This window comes from Pipistrellus hanaki (assembly GCF_964339955.1).
Source record: "Pipistrellus hanaki genome assembly, chromosome: 13".
In the NCBI taxonomy this organism is placed as follows: Eukaryota; Metazoa; Chordata; class Mammalia; order Chiroptera; family Vespertilionidae; genus Pipistrellus; species Pipistrellus hanaki.
Window position 1 is genome coordinate 43,211,159 of NC_140515.1, and position 24,648 is coordinate 43,235,806.

The 24,648-nt window shown below is 36.9% G+C and overlaps 1 protein-coding gene across 1 annotated transcript in view; it reads left to right on the forward strand.

Annotated features, from left to right (window-relative positions):
• Positions 1-24,648, forward strand: part of LOC311632025 (ubiquitin-conjugating enzyme E2 E2) — a 208,515-nt gene that overhangs the window by 165,461 nt on the left and 18,406 nt on the right. The window contains exon 5 of the mRNA XM_084902981.1: positions 16,903-17,050. Coding sequence (XP_084759107.1) covers positions 16,903-17,050 — 148 coding nt within the window. The remainder of the gene's footprint in view (positions 1-16,902; positions 17,051-24,648) is intronic.

A 24,648-nucleotide genomic window follows, 5' to 3' on the forward strand; every position in this document is an offset into this window, starting at 1 on the left:
TTGCTAAATGTTCCCTGGAGCACTATTTTAGAAGTATCATTCCTATCCAGTGGAGACTGATTTGAGACATCTGTGAGGGCTCTCTGGCTTCTCATCTGAATGACCTGGTAGAAACATGGGTGGAAAATGTTTGTTAGGCAGCTTCATATATCTGGAGTTCAAGTGAGTGATAGGAGCTAGAGATACAGGTTTGGGAGTTAAAATTCTAGAATAAATGACCTCACCTATAGAAATGGTCAAATTTTCAACACAAACTAGGTTTTGGAACTGTAAATTTCCAGAGGGGATTTCTTAAAAGAAAGACTGATCATTGAAAAGATTAACAAAATTTACCTTTTCTCTTTTTCATTCATTATGTCCTCAGTGTTTGGGGATTGGGGAGTTATTTTCTACATAGAATACAGAATAATGCACATTCTCATTTTTTAAATATATTTTTATTGGTTTTTTTACAGAGAGGAAGGGAGAGAGAGAGCTAGAAACATCGATGAGAGAGAAACACTGACCAGCTGCCTCTTGCACACCCCCTACCGGGGATTTGCCCGCAACCAATGTACATGCCCCTGACCGGAATAGAACCTGTGACCTTTCAGTCCCCAAACCGACGCTCTACCACTGAGCCAAACCGGTTTCGGCCACCAGCCATACTTTAGATAGCCTTGCATTCTTTTCTGCAGTTATTTGCAAATCATCCTTTTTACTTTTCTCTTTGTGGGGAATTAGGTTAAATGACGTTTTTGGTTTTAACATTTGCCAAATTTAAAGCCTGTTTATGTACAATACATTGCATATTTGTTTCCCCTATACTTGTCCACTAATTTATTTTAATGTCTATCCCTATACACCGAGTGGCCAGATTATTATAATCTCTGAACGCATAATAATCTTGCCACTCAGTGTATATCCTATATAATAAAAGGCTATTATGCAAATTGTCCCCTTTACCAGGAGTTCGACCAACAGGCAAGCCGGCTAACCACCCATGTCCCCTCTCCCTGGCCAGACTGGCCGGACCCCACCCATGCACAAATTCATGCACTGGGCCCCTAATATATATATGCGTGTGTGTGTGTATTATATATATATATATTATACACACACACACACACATACTAAGTGGCCAGATTATTATGCGTTCAGAGATCATAATAATATGGCCACTCAGTGTAGGTTATATAAAGCAATAGTTTATACAATAATGAAATAACATGCAACACAGAAAGCATAATATATATGTTTAATTCAGGTTACTTCCAGTTATTTTCTTCATTTTCTGACTTTTTTTTCTCATCTTCTCACTTTAAAACATCACCTGTTCTTTGGTGATTTGCTTTTAAAACCAGATTACACAGTATAATGTTCAAACAGCACAAAGATATACAGAAAAATTAAGTCTTCCTCCCTGTTGCTCAGCATTTTCATTCCCCTCCCAAGGTCTTTTTTCCTGCATTTGCTTTTTTCATTTATCATCTTCAGGTTTGTCCCATATTCATGTAAATAAATTAGTTCCATTATACAGGGTTGGGAAAAAGTAGGTTTACAGTTGTTGGTGTAGAAAATAACACAATAATGAACAAATAATAATACAAGAATAAACTTTTGTATACCCAAAACTGTAAACCTACTTTTGCCACCATCCTGTAGTTCACTGAATAAATGTAACAATCTATTCAACAGGTTCCCTACAATAGATACATAGATTGCTTCTAATATCTTGCTATCACAAATGTTTCACTGAGTATCTTTGTACATATGGTCTTTGTGGGTTTGTGCAAATATATTTGTAGGATCAATTCCTTTAATTGGAATTATTACAACAAAGGATATATGAAATGTTCAGTATTGCCAGATTGCTCTTCAGAAGTTATACCAAATTATACTCCAATTTTAGATGCACCTGCCTTTTCCCTAAATTCTCACCAATGCTTTGTGATACCACCGAATATTTGACTTTTTGCAATCTAATAGATAAGAATGTTTAATTATAAGTGCATTTTTCTTATGAGTAAGAATATCTTTCTATGTGTCTGAAGGTTGGCCTTTTTCCTATTGAAAGGAAAACTTACAGTAACTTATACTCTTAACAATTTCAAACTAGTAACTTTTGATGACACTGAATTCTAGAATTTGATATTTTCCTCTGCAAAAGAGAAAGTTTTAACAATCTCTATGAGAACATTAATCTCTAACTGTCAGTGGTTTGTAACTGCCCGGCTTAAAACTCCTTATTTGCTTTTTGTTGCATTTAGAATAAAATTACAACTTCTTACATTGGCCCATAAGGCTTCATGACCTCTCCACCTGCCTCACTCAGCCTCCTTTCTGCTCATCAAGGCCTTGGGATTTGATCCATCCTTCACATGAGCAGCACCTTGTCATTCTTCAGGCCTCATCTTTAGTGTTATCTAATGAGAGCTACATTTCCTGACCACCTTATACAAATAGTTCCACACTGGTTCTTCTCTATTACATCAACCTGGTAACTTCTTTCATGAAACTTTTCAGTCTGACATTTATACTTTACCTACTTGTCAGTTGGTTTTCTTTTCTGCCTACTGACATCAGACTAAGCTGAGAACAAAGCCTTTTTTCAGTCTTGTAATACCAGGCAAATAGTACTTTTGATAAGCAGATAGTCATTTTGCTTGTCACATCTTTGTAACACTTCAAAAATCTGTTTGCTATGTTGGTGTGTAGTATTGATATGTTCAGTAAGAGCATGTGTGTGCTTGTGCATGGGCGCACATTCTCATTCTTTCCACAGAATTAGATATATTGGACAACAGGGTCTTCCTTTTCCATGAAGAGGTTTGCCTGCCCTGGACGGGTGGCTCAGTTGGATGGAGCCTTGTCCCATAAAACAAAAGGTTTCTGGTTCAATTCCTGGTCAGGGCACATACAGAAATACAACTGATAGACATTTCTCTCTTTTCTCTCTCTTTCCTTCTCCCTTCTCTCTCCCCTATCCCCTTCCTCTTTCTCCCACTCTTTAAACATATCCTAAGATGAGGATTAAAAAAGGAGAAAAAAAAATGTTTGTCATAAGGGCATCTGTAGACCCAGGAGAAAGCAATGCATATAATTTTAAAGCACTAATAATAAAAGACTACTATGCAAATCAACCAAACACTGGAACGACCGGTAGCTATGACAAGCACTGACCACCAGGGAGCAGATGCTCAACTTAGTCAGTGCACTTCCAAAAGCCGGGCTTACTGCTGCTAGTGAGTGCAGCAACGGTGGCAGGAGCCTCTTTAGCCTCCGAGGCAGCACTAAGGATATTCCTGAGGGCTCCCGGACTGCAAGAGGGCACAGGCCAGGCTGAGGGACCCACTCCCAAGTGCACGATTTTGGTGCACCAGGTCTCTAGATGAAAAGTAATGGAAAACTGGTTCATATAGGGTTTGAAGAAAAGTGCATTCTTCTAATATTATTAGAACAAAGTACATGAATCTTCTTATGAGATGGGGAGTGGAGGGGAGAGGGCAATTTGTTAGTCATTTTTATCTAAACTCAAAATTTTTTAATTTTGTACTGTTTATTTGAAATAGATAAAATATAGTGGTATATTTTATACTTCTATAGTATCTGTCAGTTTTATTTTCTAATATAAAGGATTTATGAAATATTCTTAAACCTAAGTCTGTAGTCAGTATTTGAGACTGTTATAATCTCTACTGACCAAAATATTAATCAAAAATCTTTGAAAAGTGCTCCAATCAAAATTTGAATAACTAACAATACATTTTTCTTTATACATGTCATACATTTGTTAATATATTACCCTTCCCTTTAATGATAGCTAGTGCAAACCTAAGTGATATAACATCAGAAGTTCTCCATCAGTTGTTTTTAGTCATGGTATGTATGGTCTCTTTTCAAATGTAAATATTCTATATTTTTTTTCATTTGTTTATTGAACAAATACATGTTGACACCCTCCTTTTCCCTACAGTGGGTAAATATCAGTATCATAAAATCCCTACCTTTGAGGACCTTATATAAATGTGTTCTCTTTATAGATAACATTCATTATAGCCTGTCTACAATATTCATTTTTTACATTTTCATTTAGCTGTACATACAGCCATTAGTTTTGTAAAGTGAAGTTGGCACTATTTATTTTAAAAGCCACATGTGGTGCAGTTGTTTGCTTTTAAAAGATAACATTTGTTTTTATGCCACAGCATCCAATTTTCTACAATACAGAGTTGAATGCTGCAAATTATAGGGAAAGAAAAAAGCAGCCTGTAGTTTTTAAGATACTACTTCATTTTATTTATTTATTTATTTATTTATTATGGACTGGTATTTAGGCAGCATGAATAGAACATTGGAAAATGAGAGTGTATTTTTTCCACACAATTCTGAATCATTGCTATTTCACTCCTTTTTTAGAAACAGATACATTTCCACATAGCCTTAGGGAAAATTAGCCTATTGGTTTTTTTTAGGAAAGTAGTCTTACAGAAAATACTGGAGGGAAAAGATAACCTTAAAACAGCAGGCTTCAGAAGTCCTGAGGTGTGAATGAAGCAAGGTAATTAGGAGATTGAAACAGACACTAGAGGAAAAAACTGTCAGAAATCACAGAATGATAACAGAGATTAAGTTGTAAGTGGATAAAAAATAGGAGAGAAACAAAAGAGAAGGAAACAGATTGCCTGATATAAAATACCTAGTGGCCCAGTGCATGAAATTCCTGCACTTTAAAAAGGGATTAATTAGAGGAAATAATTTAATATTGCTATTTGCCCTTTCTCTATAATAAAAGTGTCAGAGATGAAAGAAAATTAGTAAAATGTATATGAAAACCTTCCTCCTGTCAGAGTCTGGGGCGCACCACGGGATCCAGAGTCAAATCCCTGCCCACCCACATGCACCTCAAAATCGTGTGACACCCAGACCCAGCCATCCCACTCCTCCATTGGGCTAGATCAAGACTTGACCGGCCCCACCCTTGTCAAGCCCCACGGGGCAGAGGGGCAGAGGACATAGCCTCAGGTCCCCTGGCCTGGTGCCAGGATTGGGGGGGGAGGGGTTGGCGTGGCTTGAGATCCCCTGTCAAGCCTCACTTACTACTGGAATTGCCTCAACTAAAGCATTTGAATTCCTCTGAACTTGTCTCAGATGCTTTATCCATGAAATGAGTATAGTAATAGCATCTACCTCACAGGGCAATTGTGAAGATTAAATTATGTAATACATGCAAATTGCATAGAACAGTGCCTGGCACATAAACATTGCATATTTGTTACCCATTTTTAACTTATTTCTTTATTTGGTTACAAGTTTCTGGGGTACACATGCCTGATTTTTTTAATTTCATGATATAAAATATAGGGAACCGGTACCATTACCCTCCCTAGTATATATGCAAAGTGTGGAAAGTTATATTTATAAACACTCTGCCACTTACAAAGAATGTCTCTTTTGTGTTTTATATAGCACTCATTGAGAGAGTGGGCATTCAGCCAACTCTATAATTGCTGTTAATTTATTGTATCATTAGGAGAATTAGACATTGTTTCATTTTAGATTGTGTTAAAATATAGTTTACACTGTTGTGGACTATATGAAAAAGCAAATTGCCATTTCTAGCTAGTCATAATGAATACTTTGTATTGTGTCGTATGTATATTAAATTATTAAAGTCTTAAGATAAATTTAACTGTCATTGCGTATGTTTACAAACATAAAATGTATTACTTCTTCCTCAAGCATTAAAAGAAGTCTGTTTATTATTTCCATTTTACATTTGGCAAATCTGTAAATATGCTGTGTCTTATTGAATTGCCTTGAGTAGTGTGAAAAATATAAACAAAATAAGGGCATTCTCCTTATGTTTGTGTTTATGTCACTATCTTTAATTTAACAGCAAGTGTCATGTGGTCAGTCATTTATTATACCCTTTACATGGAATCCATTAAGAACCTCAGCTGTTGTGTTTTGTAATTAATCGTTGTTATGTATGAGACACTTCTGCAGTTATAAATCAGAACTGAATCATCTTGTCTTAGGAATATAGGTTCATTGGACATCTATTAAATTATGTCTTTTCTGTGCAGTAGTAATTGATAAATAAGTGTTGTCAGATCACCATAGCCCCACATAATGGTTTTAAGTTCAGTGTTCAAGAGCAACTGTGCTGATACCTGATTTGGGGATGGGAGATGATGCCGATGGTAGGAATGTTAAACTCAGAGACCTTTGGGTTCTCTCAGGCATTGAGGAAGCACCTGTTGTGTATATGCTCAATAAAGTAAAACAGCAAGAACGTTTAGTTGATATTTTGTGTATATGTTTAAGTTTAGATACCAGACCATCTTCTTTGCCCACTCAATTGTATAGGATTTGGCTATTTTGAATCTGTATGTGATTATGTTACTGGAAAATTTTTTTCAAACCATCAAAACCCATTTGTAAAAAACACATACAGCCACCCTTTTTAAAAATTGCTTAATTATTTTAAAATACTGTATTGCTTTTTAAAATTACCTTTAAAAGGCTGGCAAGCCCTGGCCGTGTGGCTCAGTTATTTGGAGCTTCATCCTGTACACCAACCAGTGTTTCCCACAGTGTGGTACGCATACCCCCAGGGGTACGGGAAGAGTTTGGTGGGGGTACGTGTTGCACCGGAGTTTGGTGGGGATATGCACTGTACCATGCTTAGCTGCGCCTAATTCTACGTTCTCATGAGTACGAGGGGTACTCAGCGTTACGAAAATTATAGAAGGGGTACACATATGTCAGAAGTTTGGGAAACACTGCAGTGTACACGAAGAGGTTGGGGGCTGATTTCCCAGTCAGGGCACATACGTAAGTTGCAGGCTTGAGTCCCTGGTTGCCGCGCATATGGGAGATAACAAATCAGTGTTTCTCTCTCACATCGATGTTTCTCTTTCTCTCTCTTTTCCTCTCTCTAAAATCAAATTTAAATATATATATATCCTCTGATGAAGATGAAAAGAAAAAACACTGCTAAAATCTTAGCTTCAAATGGTGAAGTTGTACTCCTAGGAATGTCCTACTCCTAGAGCTCTGTTAAATTTCTGCATTTTTGGTCGATGTTTCTCTCTCATCGACGTTTCTAGCTCTCTATCTCTCTCCCTTCCTCTCTGTAAAAAATCAATAAAATATATATTTTTTTTTAAAGCCGAAGCCGGTTTGGCTCAGTGGTAGAGCATCCGTCTACGGACTGAAAGGTCCCGGGTTTGATTCTGATCAGGGGCATGTACATTGGTTGCGGGCACATCCCCGATAGGGGGTGTGCAAGAGGCAGCTGGTCGATGTTTCTCTCTCATCGATGTTTCTAGCTCTCTATCCTTCTCTCTTCCTCTCTGTAAAAAATCAATAAAATATATATATATTTTTTTTAATAAATAAATTTCTGCATTTTCCTTTGTTAACTTTGTTAACGGTTTGAGGAAAGAAACTGTATATGCATGCCAAAACTAGCATTGATTGGGCTGGTTTCTGGCAATGGTACCTGTACCAAATAGTATCTTATTCAAAATAAAGTAATTGATACATCATCTATGAGATTTTTATAAAGATTTTAATGTCAGTGTGCTCTTCCTAACAGATGATTTTTATTGCCCTATATATTTGCATATATAAGGCTGCTATCAAACTAGTGTAGTCCTCAAGAACCATGAAGAAGCAAATGCAAAACACTCCATAATCCAAGGCACTTCTGCAGAATAATAAGTAACGTACACTGGGATTGAACTCACATTCAAAGATCACAGACCACACTGTGAGGTGATTACCTGAAGGGATAGTCCGCTAGAGTACCATTTCTGACAGTAGAACAAGTTAAAAGAGACAAGATAATCGTTAAAGAGAAAAAGGTGGAATAGAGAGCAATAAAAGAACTACTTAATAAAACAAACACACATTTGAAAAGAACCAAATTAAGCCTTATTCAATATAGACACCTTTAAAAAAAAAAAAAAAACTCTATGTGAATTGAATTTTTATAAATTGGATAAGAAGGAATCTAGTTATTGGTTCCTAGCCAAGTCATACCAAGTAGCCACAAGAGTTGGGAGCCATCTGCTGCTGCCTGGCAGGAAGGGACCCTGGGCATTGACTGAGATGCTCCTAAGAGACTCACTGCTCAGGGTGGGAGAATTTTCTAGTTGCCTGTGTTTCTATATCTGTTCTTAAAGGGAGCTGAGAATGGTATTAAATTTAAATGTGTGTGCTGTAAAGGTCTTTTATTTGTGATCATTTGAGTTTTACTTGAAAGGTGTTGAAAAGCTGTAGCCTGCAGTGAAATGCAGCATGCCCTGGTCTCACGCCCAGCCTGGTGGGCATTATCTCTGCACACTGTGCTCTCACTGGTGTCTCATTCTCATTGCTTTCCTGCCAGTTATCCGAGGGCAAGTGTAACTCCAGGTTCGTTTGTTATTTTTTTGTTAGTTTTACTTTGGGAGAGGTTGTTTTGTTAGAGTTTCTTTGAGATTTGTGATTTCCTCACTTATATTGGTTTTCCTAGTTTTTATTTTGTCACTTGTACTTTAATCTTACAAGCAGATGACATGATACTGTATATAGAGAACTCTAAATATTCCTCCAAAAGAACTACTAGAACTGATAAAATGAATTTAGTAAAGGATCAGGAGGATAAATGGTGATGGAAGGGGACTTGACATAGGATGGTGAACGTTCAATACAATATGTAGAAGATGTATTATAGAATTCTACACCTGAAACCTATATAATTTTATTAACCCGTTTCACCCCAATAAATTCTGTAGAAAAAAAGAAGCAATTAAAAGGGAACACACAAAAACTAATAAAATAATCTTAGGGTGTGCTAGGTGTTGGTACAGTGCTCTTAAGTCGGTTTTAAGAACAGAACACTTGAAATCTCAAGGAGGGTGGAAGCACTGACATTTCTGAAATGTGTACTAGCAGCCTGTTCAAATAAACTACCGTTTCATAATGAGCCTGAGGCCAAGAATAATTTGAATGATGTTAACCCTGCTATTTTTAGACCTTTGTAACATGATATACTGATTGTTGTACGGGGGCTCTAAATATTTCCTCTCTTGGGCCTTCATGGAAAAGTATTTTTTAGAGGAGTGTATTTCTCACTGCTCTCACACCTCCTTGGTAGAATCACAATGCTATTTATTTCCTGAGCAAAAGTTTCTCAAAACATGGAAGCTATGTTTGAAAAATAAAGGTTATTGTTGAAATGTTATTTTAAATGATCATTTTTAATGTCATTAGCAGCTTTCCAGCTTGGAGATATTTATTTTAAAAGAGTTTTCTAAATTATGTGTAGAATCCGTTTGTCAACTACTTTATTAAAATACTCGTGACCCGGTGCACGGATTCATACACATTGAAAGGAAATTAATTAGAAGGTTGCCGGGCCGGGCAAAACTGGGCGAGATGGGCCAGACATGCCCTGGAGCCATCCTCTCAGGGTCCCTCCCCTGCATCTGCAGAGTGGGTCCCCGGGCCTGGCCTGCAGGGATCGGGCCAAACGGCTCTCCAACATCCCCCAAGGGGTCCCAGAGTGTGAGAGGGCACTCTGCATAGTCGCTGTCTTACAGGGTGTGGAACACAACTGCAAGTGTACAGGCCCCCAGCAACAACGTAACCCACGGCTGAAGGTGGAATCATGCGGGGCCCGCGAGGAATCGGGCTCTCTCCTCTCTGGTTTCAGGGTGGGTCGTCCGAGAACCACCACTGCCAAGTCACTGCAGCTGGGCAGCTCCTGCGTTGAGCATCTGCCCCCTGGTGGTTACCGCGCATCATAGCGACGGGTCGGGTGGTTGGACACTTAGCATATTAGCCCTACATGATCTCTCTTCCCTTACTAAGCCACTCTTTGTATATGAAATGTATATTCTTCAGAGCAAGGGAATAGTAAAACACATATATATACATTTAAAATCCAGGTACTGGGGGAATTATTACATGAACACATGCATTCTTAAATAATCTTGTAAAACTAGGAAATGTGAAGAATAAGGGAAGACTAACACTACTTGAATTCCCGCTGGGTGCCAGGCATGGTATTTGGACTTTTCCTGTACTTCAGTCTTTACAGCCACTAAGAGTATAGTTATCTCCCTATTTTACAGATGAAGAAACTGAATCTCAGAGATGTTGCCCAAAGTCGGATTCCAGCCCAAATCTATCTAACTCCCAAAATCATATATTCTTTTCACAGTACAACTCACAGATCTTGAAACTAGAATGGGTCTTAGAAATAATCTAGTTTAAGTCTCTCATCTTGTCAGGAAATAGAAGCTCAGAGTAGCAAAGTGACTGACTTACCATTCACTACTTAGTAGCATTTCTCTTTGCTGCAATCAACATAAAGAATTTTATTGTTAACTCTAAAGTTATTTTTAAGGAGCAGTGACTTCTAATGAGAAATAACACAGCTTTATTTTAAGGTACCTTTTGAGATAAAGTAATAAGATGACTGGGAAATACATATATGTTGGATCCATTTCCTGTTGGTTGTAACAAATTGACACAAACTTGATGGCTTAAAGCAATATGAACTTGTCTTACATTTTGGAAACTAAAATCCAGGTGTCAGCAATTCTTCTGGAGGTTTTAGGAGAAATCCATTTCCAGTTCGGGAGAACACTCCCTTCCTCAGCTGATGGTCTCTTCTCACATTTACATCACATTCCGTCATCGCATCATATCGCCTGCTTCCCCGATATAAGGCCCTCGTGATTATATGGAGCTCACCCAGATGGCTCAGGATATAATCACTCCTTCTCAAGATCCTTGACTCAATCACACCTACAAAGTCCCTTTTACTATGTAAGGTAACATGTTCACAAGTTTCAGGGATTAGGACATGGACATCTTTGGGGGATAGCGCATTATTCTGTCTGCCACACACACACACATGCCTGTGTGGGTGTTATGTATCACACATAAATTAAAAACCCTTCCCATTCAGAGTTATCTGGGAATTAGCCATTCTGGATAAATAAGTTTTCAGTATCACTATATCCAAATCATGTTTTTAAATTTTCCTTAATAGAAACTTGAAATGTTCTGAAATGTGCTATTTTCCCTGCCTTTGAAAACAGTATTCTCAGTATAATTTTACCTCTCCTTGAGGAATGATAGCTATCTTTGTAAACATCATTATTGAGCTGTGCTTCAAATACAGCAAAAAATGCACATGCAAGTGTAGGCTGTGGAAGAAAGGGAACCCAGTGAGTATTAACCCTGCAATGGAACTAGAATTTTCTTTCCAGTCATTTTTTATTATCTGTTTACTTGTCAGGAGGGTGAAGTGAAGAATGTCCTGCTGCCCAGCCCCTGAATAAGATATAACATGATGGGCTTCTGGAAAATGGAATCAGACATCAGAGCAGTCTTCTGTAGGGTGAGGGTGGGAGGAGGGGGTGCTTTCTAGGCCTCTAAAAAGTCCTTCCTAACAGTCACAAATCTGTTGATATTTGTCGGTATTCAGAACATCATTTTCTGTTTCTGCATCACTAATGTCAGGACTGCCAGCAATATCTTACCAGTTTGCATGTATTCTTTCTGCTCTATTGATGGGGTCTGGAAAAGATGCTGCCTGTTTCAAGAGCTTTTGTCAGTAAGTTTTTCCCTTGATTGTGAAACCCTTTTGCTCATGTGACCAGTCCATATACATTTTTAAAGCTCTCTTGAATATTTAAATAGGCAATGGCAATAACAACAAAAACAATTGTGTTGGAGTCCTTGGCACATAAATATCTTTTATTATTGGTTACCTTGTATGAAATGAGTTCTGACATATCTGAATTTATAGGACAACTTGGTGAAGTAACATTATGGTATAGAAAGATATTAAAAATATTTCCAGCTTCCTCAGGGTATTCTCCACAGTTTTCCAGCTTTCCATCTACGATAGTTGTGGTTCTAAACTGTTGCGTGTGTTTTTTTACCTAAAGAGCAATAATGTCACAGCTCCTCAGAGAAGCACTTTTCTATTTGAACACTAGCCTGTGATGTGTTAGCGTTTGTTCAGTGAACAGCGGGCTCTTTCTATGTGCCAAGACTGCATTGGACATCGCTTGAAAGAACATATTTTCATGAGTAACTCATGGTTTGCTGAGGAGGTTCTGTGGCAAGTTTGGTAACAGAGGTAGGAATATGATGCGGGAACTCCAAAGAGGTCAAGCGTACATTACAGTAGGTAAATGCATGCCACTTCTTAAAATTCTGGGATCATGAATGTTTTTCTGGCTTCAAAAGATGGTTGTTTGTGGGATCTATAGCATCAGAACATATAGGAACAATCAACCAACCTGTATAAGTCAGTGTCTTTTATTTATTAATACTTCTCAGGACAGAGGTTGACAAACATCACCCAAGTACACATTTTATCAGTATTATAAAACATTAAAATCTAAAACATTCTCTGTCTTTAAAAAAAATTCACAAGATTCTTTGTAAACTCATGCTTTATTATTTTTTTTTATCTAACTATACTTCTAATTAAATATCTCCACTTAAAGCACCAGGAAGTCAACAGTAAAAAACAATCTAATTAGAAAATGAGCAAAAGATAGGAACATTCTCACTGAAGAGGGTATCCATAGAGCAAATAAGCACATGAAAAAGTGTTCAACATCATTAACAATTAGGGAAATGCAGATTAAAACCCCAGTGAGGTGTCACTGCACCCTGGTAGAATGGCTAAATAAACCATAGTAATAACACTGAGTATCAACAAGGTCGCAGAGAAACTGGATGACACTGCCGGTGGGAATGTGAAAGTCTACAACTGCTCTAAAAAAAAATGTATGGCCGTTTCTTACAAAACTAAATAGAAGTATATCCTATAGTCCAATAATTGCACTCATGGGCATTCAGCACAGAGAAATAAAAACATGTGCACACAAAAGCACAAATGTTCATAGCAGCTTAATTTGTAATAAATAAAAACTGGAAACATTCCATTTGTCCTTTGGTGCATACATGGTTAAACATGACCATAACACGAAACTTTACTCAGCGTAACAAGGAACAAAAACTACAGATACTTGCAACAACTTCGATGGCTCTCAAGAGCATTATGCAGCGTGAAAAGAGCCAATTTCAAAAACCTTACATCCAGTTTGATTCCATTTATAGCATTCTTAAAGTGACAAAATTCTAGAGATTAGGAGCAGAATAGTGATTGTCAAGAATTAAGAAGGGAGGAAGGTGACTGGCTGCTAAAGGGCAGCACACAGGATGTTTATAATGAACTGTTCTGTCTTGACTGTGGTGGTGATCACAAATCTCCATGCAATAAAAATTGCATAGAAACACTAGTATATACACAAGTGCATATAAAACTGAAGATACATGGAAAAGGTCAAAAGACTGTATCAGTGTCAATTTCCTGTGATAAAATACTGCTTCTAAGCAAGATGTCACCATTGGGAAAAACTGAGTGAAGAATATATGTGATCTGTCTATTGTTTCTTGCAACCTCATGTGAATCTATAATTATCTCACAAATTAACAGTTAAAAAGAAAGCAGGCATTGAGACTGAGTAGAAGAACATAGGTTTTTGAATCAACAAAATTGTGTTCAAATTTTAGATCTACCACTTACTTCCCTGCTGTGGGACCATAAGCCAATTCTTTCATCTTTCTGTGCATTTTCTTTTTCTTTTTTTCAGTTTTATCGAGATATGATTATTGACATATAATGTATTAGTTTTAGTTGTAAGACATATGATATATACATATATTGTGAAATAAGTTTAATTAACATCCATCACCCCAGAGAGTAACAGTTTCTTTATTTTTAAAGTGAGTATAATATAGGGGTCCTCAAACTTTTTAAAGTGGGGGCCAGATCACGGTCCCTCAGAGAGCTGGAGGGCCGGACTATATGAACTACTAATTCCTACTGTAACACCTCGGCTGCGCTCACTGCCCAAAAAACCTGGCGTGCCGGATCAGACTCCTATGCGGTCTGCATGTGGCCCGCGGGCCGTAGTTTGAAGACCCCTGGATAATAATACTACTTCCCTCAGTAAGTTGTTTTGAGGATTAACTGGCTTGGAGTAGCCTACCAATATCTGATAAATTTTAAAATGTCATTATTATATATAAAAGCCATTTATCACTTACATTGAATCATAAAAATATTTTATCTTTTCATCTAGCCCTTAAAGGGATAGGTACTCTGACTTTTCTGCAGAATTTTAATATTGCTAGGTATTCTCTGTTTCGTTAACTTCTGCTTATGTCTTTATTTCTTTCTACTTTCATGGGATTTACTCTATTCCAGCGATATTCAACCTTGTTCATCTCATGGCACATGTAAACTAATTAATAAAATTTTGCAGCAGGCCAAAAAATGTATTTTTTGTTGATCTGACAAAAAAAACAGGTATAATTTTAATTCATTCACACCAGATGGCTGTTGTGTTGAATGTTGTCATAAAGAGGTCAATGCCTCTGATGAAATAGTCATATATTGCATGTTTTAAAAATTCCTGTGGCACACCAGTTGCAAATCACTGTTTTATTCTTTTTCCTTCCTTGTGTGGACACTTAACTCATTAAATATCTTTCTTTCTAATATATATATATGCTTTTGAAACTGTAAAATTTTCTTTTATAAATGTTTTTTTCAAATCACAAATTTTGGTGATGGCAAGCCAACATTTTCATTGTCATTCAGTTATAAATATAGCTGTTTATTTTTAGTTAATCTAATAGTTAACTTGAAAATGTGTTTTTCAGTTTCCAAATATGTGATAGGGAATCTTTATGGTCTTAATAATTATTTGAAATATGTTAAGCTTCCCTTGTGGCTTAGCATATGATCAATTATTATGTTTATTATGTGCTTAGAAAAGAATATGTGTTCTCTGTTGAGTGTGGAATTCATCTTCATTTAGTACATTGATTTGGTTAATTTGGTGGTTCAGATTTTCAGTATCCTTACTATATTTTTATCTGATTGACCTATTACTTACCGCAGTACAGATGTTTCTCTTTGCCAATTTTTACTTTTTATATTTTTTTACTATATTGTTAGATATAATATTTGGAATTGTTATATCTCCCTGAGGAATTGTTTATTGCATCACAATGCAGTGATTTTTTTTAATTTTAATTTTTTATTTATGTATTGTCTTTTACATATGTCTCCTTCCCCTCACCTCCCACTTGACCCTCCCCCCTGTCCCCCTAGACATTCTCACCCCGGGCAAGCCCCAACTGCCCCAGTGTCTGTGTCCATTAGTTATACTAATATGCATGCATACAAGTCCTTTGATTGCTCTCTAACCACCCCTCCCCTACCATTTATCTCTATTTTTATTCATTTTAGCTTTAAATGGGTTTTGCCTTAAAACATATGTTAAATCTGAGAATGAAATAGTCATTTAAGCTATCTTTTAGTTAGTCTTTGCATGGAATTCTTAGGGGAAACAGTTTTTTCTTCAGGCCAGAGCCCAGGCTTTCTCTGGCAAGTGTATTTGCTATTTTACATAAGGCATTATCTTTCCAAATCCACCCACTTACTGAAAGCTGCGCAAGTGTCCAAATTTAATGTAAAGGCTCTCAATTTAATCCCTTTGCCACATACAGTCCTAAGGTTTCATCTTCCTTTTCCACCAGGGCATCACAAATCGCTCTTCAATTTTTAAGACTGACTTCCATCCTTCATTCCCTCCCTCTTCCCCAAGCCTCAGTCTTGGCAAATCAGCTCATGTGCTTACTGTAACTTCTGGTTTTCAATTCTCAACTTTCAAGATTGCTCTTGCAAATTCGCCTATTCATTTAAAAGAATGTTATATTTTCTTCAACATTTCTAGATGATTGGGGGGGAGGGCGCTGTGTGTGGAGGAAGGGATATTGAGGTTATCTGGTGTAACATGAAGGTCAGTTCTTAATAGGAGTACTGATCTCACCTGAGAATGGCACCATGCTATTCAGCAGATGTAGAATACTGGATCTATACTCTCTGAGACTCAACATCCAATGAATTAAGTACAGTCTCATGTTTGAGTGTATGCTGGATGCCCTGGAGGGATGGCAACACCTATAAAAATCTGCGATGTGTGTATTTCTTGGTTCAAGCCATTTCAAAATTAGGGTACAAGAAAACTAGTCTTTAGAAGCCCAAGATTCTTTTACATTTCAACTTCTAAATTTGAGAACATTAATAAACGATGATAGCATGAAAATCTTTTGCATACATAAGACTTTTGTAAAACAGTTTTTTCTGAGTTACAAAACTGATTTAGACTTAACTTTTCAATTGAAGTTCTTTAAAAATGTTATGCACATGTTTCAAAATGACCTAAGCAAAGTACAGTCGTGATCTAGCTATAATAGGCTGCACTAATACTATATTCAAAATAGACAATTTAAGGAAAAAAAGGTTTCCAAGTTGTAATTAATACAGTTTTTCTATAAGCTAGGTGTATTGTTTATATACATGCCCAAATTTATGTCTTTAAATTTATGTATTTAATTCCTTTTTAGAGTATTCCTATGCTTTTTTTGTGAATTTTATGTACACAATCCTTAAAACAACTGGAATCCAACAAAAGTTTCCTTTGAAATACTTTTGAAATCATTTTTTCTTTGTAAAATTTTTAGAGGTCAAAGTTAATTTTCCTCTTATGAACACTCCTACAATTGCACCAAAAGTAAACTCATTCCCCAGAACATTTGTTAAATGATAAGACACTTCGTCAAAAGCAGAATGTCATGATTTTGCTGTTGAAGTTTAGTTCTCTGTGCCCAGAAGGACAAGTTGTAAAATAGTAATTTTTTTGTTTATTGATTCTTCTCATGTGTCTAAGGAAAAGTTAAATATGTGGTTGAGCCAATGACTCTTAGATTATTTTGTCTAATAAAAGGTGTATCTCTTTATAACAACTTTATATTTTCTTCTAGGTTACCTTCCGAACAAGAATCTATCACTGTAATATTAACAGCCAAGGCGTGATCTGTCTGGACATCCTAAAGGACAACTGGAGTCCGGCCCTCACCATTTCTAAGGTTCTCCTCTCCATCTGCTCGCTTCTTACAGATTGCAACCCTGGTGAGAGACTTTAAATCCAGTCTTAAAATTGTTCATCTAAATTAGCCACTACTTTCCTGCCATCACCACTACTTCCACTGTTACTATTGTTTTTATTTTAAATTTCCACAGTATGTAACTCTTTATAAATTGGGTCTTGTCATTAGTCTTTTTAAGACCTGTTATTTGCCAAGAAGTAAAAAGCACAGTATGATAAAAATTAATTAAAAGTCATTTTAGATTAAGAAGTGCATTTGAAGAATGTATTACGTTCTGTTACCAAAAAATAATAAAAATGTTAATTGAATAGTTTAATCTTTAATTAGATGCCTAGCAGAAGATGTTAATTTGAGAAATATGGGCTGTTTAAATTTGATAATAACCAGGCAGCACCGCACAGGCGTGACCTTTGTGGCATCTTAATAACTGTGCACCCTTTTAAACTGTTAGAACAAAAAAGGGGAATGGTCTGAACTAGGATATACCCAAAAGGTAATAAGGAGAAGCAAATACAACTTTGCAGGAAAACTAAAGAGAGTTTATGGCCAGTCCTTCATGGATTGCTGGTGTGTTTAATGCTTGAAAGCTTTTACTTCCTGTGTGTGATTGTATGGATTAAACCAGCTTCTTTTATCTAAAAGACAGAACAACTGCCAACTTTTTACATATTTGCATTTATTTTGGAAAATCCAAAGATAGTTATAGAGTTTTCATTGATGTTCTCAGTGAGAAATTCTTTTGAATATTTAATTGGTGTCTTAATATTTCATAAGATTCCATCTTTTATGTGCAGAAATAAATATTGTTTGCTAGATAAATGAATTTTTAGACAAGAGTAATTACAAATGGAATTGGGGTCTCTCAGAGGCTCCTGGCTGACTTATAAAACATGGAAAAATTATAATTTTTTCAAGTGTTATGTTGCTTATTTTTCAGTAATAAAGACTTTTTAATGAAGAAATATAAAAACAATTAAATTGTCATATATTTAGAATGCATGACAAATTAATGCTTTTAACACCAAAAAGAAAAGAAAATATAATTGTATAAGATAATTATTATAAAGTATTTTTAATCTATTCAGACTTCATTCCAGATAGTGAAATTTAATAATGCTGCGCTAATTTAAAATGGAATGACAGACATTTTGTTCTTGCAGTCTCATTATTCCTATTTCAATTTCACTTGTCTCTATGACTGAGTATAACTTCATTTGGAGGCAGTGTCACAAACAGGCATTTATTGATGACACGAGGCATAGACCCAAGTGGTCCTCTGGAAGATTGGAGCCTGGGACTGCATCTGTTTCCCCACTCCCAAAACATACTTATGGGATTTGCTGAAATTTGGAGGCCAGGGTTGTTTTATGTTTTATTTTTATTTTTTTAAGAGAAAATTTATTTTGACAGGTAACTTATTTAAGAAACTTTTGATACCAAGTCATTACGCTGTGCTATATGTCACTTATATACAGTGTTGTATGTCACTTATATCTCAGTGAAGCTGAGGGAGGGAAATTTCTGATACCCTACTGTTTATGAGGTACTTCTGGGCACTAAGTGAATTTAAACTCCTGTGAGTTTAAAATGAGATATTGTATAAGAAAACCCTCTATCACAGTAATGGATTCTTGTGTTATTTCCCAGAGTATTTAGGACTCTGAATGGGCATACATTAGACAACTTACAAATACCTACGTGGTTGAGTTTAATAGTGAGAAGATAGTATTGGGTAATCTTTTGACTCCACTACCTTGCACTGACACTCTTGGATTTTATAATTTGAAAAACCCTAACCCTGAATTGATAGTGCCTATTGCATTATCTCTTGCGGAGAATTATCTCTCAGAAGGAAATGTCCAGCATTTACCACAGGAGTCCTGTGGTTTAGGCAGGGTTGATGATATAATCTTTGTTTTATATTAGAAATGAGGGCTGAGGAAAGTTAAGAGACCAGTACAAGTCACACAACTAATTAAACAGTGGAGCTTGTTTTAAAGTCTACATCTCCTGACTATCAATATCACGCAATAAGGATGGACAGCCCCACCCTGAAACCAATAGATGGGTGTACCTGGCATTATTTTACTAATCTTAGTTCTACTTTCCTACTCTACTGCTGTTGCTTTCTAAAGTGTTGTGGGCTTGTTTCATTCTAAATGTAATTCTGATATTATATTATTATAAATATATAATTCTGCCCTGATCGGTTTGGCTCGGTGGATAGAGTATTGACCTACAGACTCAAGGGTCCCAGGTTCGGTTCCCGTCAGGGGCATGTACCTTGGTTGCGGGCACATCCCCAGTAGGGAGTGTGCAGGAGGCAGCTGATTGATGTTTCTCTCTCATCAATGTTTCTAATTATCTATCCCTCTCCCTTCCTCTCTGTAAAAAAAAAAAATCAATAAAATGAGGTCATTGGAAATTTGAAAACCAAACATTTGATATTGAAGAATTATTGCCAGAAATTTTTAAGCATAATAAAATTGTGATAATGAATTTATATATGTCCTTGCCATTTAGAAATACATATGACCTATTTGCAAATAAAATTCTTTGACATCTAGAATTTGCTTCAAAATAATCCAGAAAGATTGGAAGTGGGTAGCAATATGGAAATACCTGATCAGAGCCAAGAATGAAGCATGCAACCAACGTGCATGTCCTTGACTGGAATTGAACTTGGGACCCTTCAGTCCACAGACAATGCTTTATATGTTTAGATACTTTTTAATTGCCAAAGATTACACATATCTATAATCTATAAAAGGTGTGTGATTTGGCTCTTTTGTTTTGTGAAGGAATTATTTGGGCTCTGACCTTCACCCAGCATATTTCATTCCTCTATCATCTACCTTCAAACTATAGGCTGCCTTGTAACAGGCAGGGTTCTACATTCCGAAACAACCATAAAGTCTTTGTCCACCACTCTTCAAACAGGCAGAGCAATACAGACTCTAAGCGTACCCCCAAACATCAACACTCAGGATGGATGAGCTTGCCCCTCTCTTCCTGTCATCTTCCAAATAAAAATCAAGTGTCAGTTACTCCCAGTCTTAGATTTATGTAAAACTTTATTAGAACAACAAATAGAGCTGACAATGGTGGCTAAATAACCCTCAGCCTCACACTGATTACTAGTAAGCCAGGGATGAGCTCAGCTGCAGCTTCACTGTTAAGAGCGTTCTTATCAAATGGACTGAGCAACTGGAAGAGGAATTTGCTCCCAGTGACTCCTTTCCAGTGTATGTAAACCATCAGAGAATGGCTCCTTCCTCATTCTCCCGCATCATAGCCCTTTGTTTCAGATCTCTATGGCCCTTTAAAAAAAAAAAAAAAAAAAAAAAAAAAACACACAGCGAATGCAATTCTTATCCACAAATTCTCTTTAACTTTGGTTATCAGCTGATTGTTTTTAACCTGACTATGATTAGATAGTAAATTGTGTTACTAAATATTAAAATTGTATAATTGGTAGTGATTACTAAGGAATGTGGAACATAAAGTAAGGTTAATTATTTCAACACAGATATGTTTATGTAGATTATTTATACTGTTTGTGACCTGTTAAACTAATGAGAGGTACAGAAATAGAATTTAAGAGGATTCTGTTGCTTACTACTACTGCAGCATGAATCTTGTCTGCATGTATCCCATTCTACTACACTTGAGAACTAGCAAAGAACAATTTCTTTAACTGGGAAAATGATGTGCCTGCCTGTTTTCAAAGCAAGCTATGTTAGCAGGAATACAAATATATTAGACACCTGTAATTCAGACATTACAGGTGGCTACATAGATATCAGGTTGCTTCTGATGTAACAAGTGAAAAGGTTCCCTCTTTGAGTCGGAGTTCCCAGGAAAGGCGGTTAAAAGTTGCGGTGATTGCAACGAGGCCAAGAAGTCTTTGATTTCTTTTTGGGATGTGTTTTTGAGAATTCTGGCATTGTGCATATTCATAGTTTCGGAGGGAAGGTAGCTTAAGGTGAAAAAGTGGGGGTTGGGAGGGATTCTGGATGTACTCCTTTAATAATGCATACGTGTGGGCTTTTTCTCATAAAAATAACGCATGCTTCTTATATTTTTTCTAAACCAATTATCCTCTAAAGATAAGCATTTAATTTTTGCTTGAGGCTCTTTGCTCTGTAGACTCAAATTTGGTGGGACTAAGCCGAAACCGGTTTGGCTCAGTGGATAGAGCGTCTGCCTGCGGACTGAGGGGTCCCAGGTTCGATTCCTTGATTGCGGGCACATCCCTAGTGGGGGATGGCAGCTGATCAATGTTTCTCTCTCATCAATGTTTCTCTCTCATCAATGTTTCTAACTCTCTATCCCTCTCCCTTCCTCTCTGTAAAAAAATCAATAAAATATATATATATATATATATATATATATATATATATATATATATATATTTAATTTTGGTGGGACTAGGCAAAATATATTTGTCAGTTAAGTCTGTCTCATTGTATTCTTAGTGTAAATTTAGACACACTAACCTCAACTTTTAGCCTTGGCTTTTACCTACTTTGGCTAGCCTTTGCCTTGTTTTGTTGCCCCTTAATTAATATAAATTTAGACATAGTTAGCTGTTGCTACAATTTTTGTTATAAATCTGTTGCTAACCCTGCAATAATAACCTAATTTATTGGTTTGTAAGTTTAAAAATTGCTGTTTTTACTTATTATGAATAAGTTTGTCACTCTTTAAAATTAGTCCTCTTTCCTTCTGGAGTCACATTTTTTGTTTTATTTTGGGCACCGGGTAAGGACAGTACTAAGTTAATACTCGGCCACAATAACTATTTTAGCCCTTATAGTTAGTATATATGCTAACTATACATGCTTCTCTCCTGTACTTCTGTTCATGCTTTTTATTATGGCTATTGCTGATCATTTTATTGAGGATATGTATTTTATTACAGATCATTTGACTCTTGTTTGGCAAAGAGCCATATAAATAAGAGATTAGGTTTTCTGCTTTGGGTAGGGTCGAGGAGCACATTTCCTAACTACCCGGCTTATTTACAGCTTCTGTCAGGAAAGACATAGTGTGTCCGGCTTTGCTAAGCAGCTTCTTCCCCATAAGAGTTAGTTTCGTGTGGCTGTGGTCCAGCTGTGCTGCAGTCTCTCGGTCTTCACACAAATGGAAAGGTTTTAGACCATATCCCTGGGCAGGAATCTGCCACTGGTATCTTTTCTACCCTTTAAAGCGCAGAAATCATGAGATTATTAAGCAGCTGATGATGGTCTGTGTAATTCTCTTAGCTCGTCACCATATGCCACTTTGGAAACTCTTAAGTGCTGTGCTGTTTTTTTGTTGGTTAATTTATTTTGCAATTTAGACTTTTGTCCCTAAGCAGTCTACATCTACGATGTGTGGTTTGTTAATACTGCAGGCTTGTTAAATAGAATCATTCTAATGATATTTGTTGTCAGAAACACCTGTACCTGGTTTATACATGACATAGTATGGGACTTGCTTTATGTAAGTTTAAAAAGTAAACACATTTTTAAAATTCGGTAACAGCTCACCCTGCACTTGGAAGGGTCCCTGAGCTCTTTCTGTCTCGGTACAGTGCCCCACGTGGCTGTCACACTTCCCTTTGTGGGAGTTCTGCCTCCGGAGACCACCGACCACTCATATAGCACTGAGGAGACCCTCTGTGACCGCGCGGACTTTTTAAAGGGGTTTATGCCCAGAGGACTTGTTAATGAAACTGTGGGCACTTTGTTAGTAGTTATCTAATGTCCTCAGGGGCCAGGTGTGAAAACTGAAGAGAAGAGTGACGCTTTTAAGGTGGAGCATTAGACACTCTCCGCCTGCAAACAGAAATGGCAAACACGGTGTGAACCACTGGGTCTCTGCTCACATTCTCACATCGCTTGTTCATTGCTGCCTTCTGGAGACTAGCTCTTTGAGGAATCCTACTAGAAAAAGCAATTGAGAAAAAGAGGATGGACCATATCAGAGGTTATCCAAAAAGTACTCTAACCCACGTCATTTTTTGAAAGAGGACTTCGTATAAAGCTGTGTTTTTCAGCCTTTTGTGATCCTGGAGTACCTTCCTACTCATTTTTCTCTGTCCCTATCAGCCCGGGGACTTTGTGTACTGTATTTCCGGTAGCTTGTAATAGCGTAAACACAAATGGTGTTTTATATGTGTTTTCAGAGTGCATATGCACACCTCCACCTTCACCCAGGCTCTGTTGAAGAATATCCCTGGCCTCTATAAGAATCACTGAGCTGGAGCCAGTGCAAAGTGACGTGCACCAGCACTTACTTCTGACTTCAGGACAGAGCTTGGTGGTGTGGCTCCTTGGTTACTCCTTCACCTCGCTCCCTTTTCTTGTTGCTGGGCTCTTCTGTTTTATCTGTATTTCAGCCACTTGGTTTTTGTGCTGCTGTTATCTTTTTCTTCTCCTTTTTTTAAAAATCCTTATTTTAAAAAGTCACCTGCTACTCTTCTTTTAACCTTTCTTTCACCCAGTAAAATCTGTGTTGTTGTTTTTTAAAGGAAATCCAAGCTATCTCTTTTCAAGAGTTTTATTATTATCTCTATAACCAAAAGACTTAGCTTGTCGTGTCTGTTGGCCTAGTATAACCTTGGAATATTCCATTTCACTGCCGGTGCCAAGTGCAGCTCTTGTTCTCCTGGTGTGCCGGGGCGGGGATGGCCCCATAACTCTCAATAGGGCATGGTGTCAATTCTGAAAATGCAGCTGAAACTGTAATGTCAGAGCTGTGCCATTCTCAGCCAATACATATCTTCCTAATGCCATGGCCTCTTTCTCCAGTTAAACAGTTTCTTTTTTTAGTCAAGTTTGGAAAATATGTTGCATACAAAGTCCTATACTCTGGAAGTAATATTGCCAATGCAGAATCAGGAGCATAACACAATAATCTCATTTTGCTATTCTGAACTTCTTTGTCCTGTGTCTGAGCGGCAGTGTTTTAAATGAAACAAGTTAGGTCCTGGTGTAGGGTGGTTTGTGTATTTAGCTCTAAGCTGTTGTCCTGATCTTCACTAGGTTTATGCCTGACTTCTCTAAGTCACAGTGACATACCTTTGCATGCATCTTTCCAGCAAGCCTTGTTTCCCCTTGCTAGACTCGCCGGTGTCAGATAGAGCATGCACATGATGGTTATACCTTGCCATGTTAAAAAGATTAAGACAAAAGAGCCCATTTTACTGAGTGTTGAAGATGTCAGGAAAACCAAAATGTTGCCCAACTCTCTAAGAACTCAAGTATTACTTGATAAAAGGGCAAGTTAAGTTAGATTCTGAAGCGTTATTACAGTTCTTATTTAATATTTAAAATTCACCTCTTCATGAAATAAATGCTTAAGAATCAATTATTATGTCTTTTGCTTAATTAGAACAAAAATGTTGCATGTTAAACTGGGCACTCAAGTTGGCTGGAGCAGAAATGTGCAAATAGCTACACTAATCAACTTGTAGTAAGTTGTTGTTACCAGAACTGCACTTTGTAAACATCCTCTGGACCCCCTTATGGTTTGAAAGCATCAACTATTTCCATTTACTCTAGTCCTTCCTAAAACTATGAAGTTTCTTTTTCTGGAGGAATTACTTTTTTATGAATAATTAGTAATGTGTGT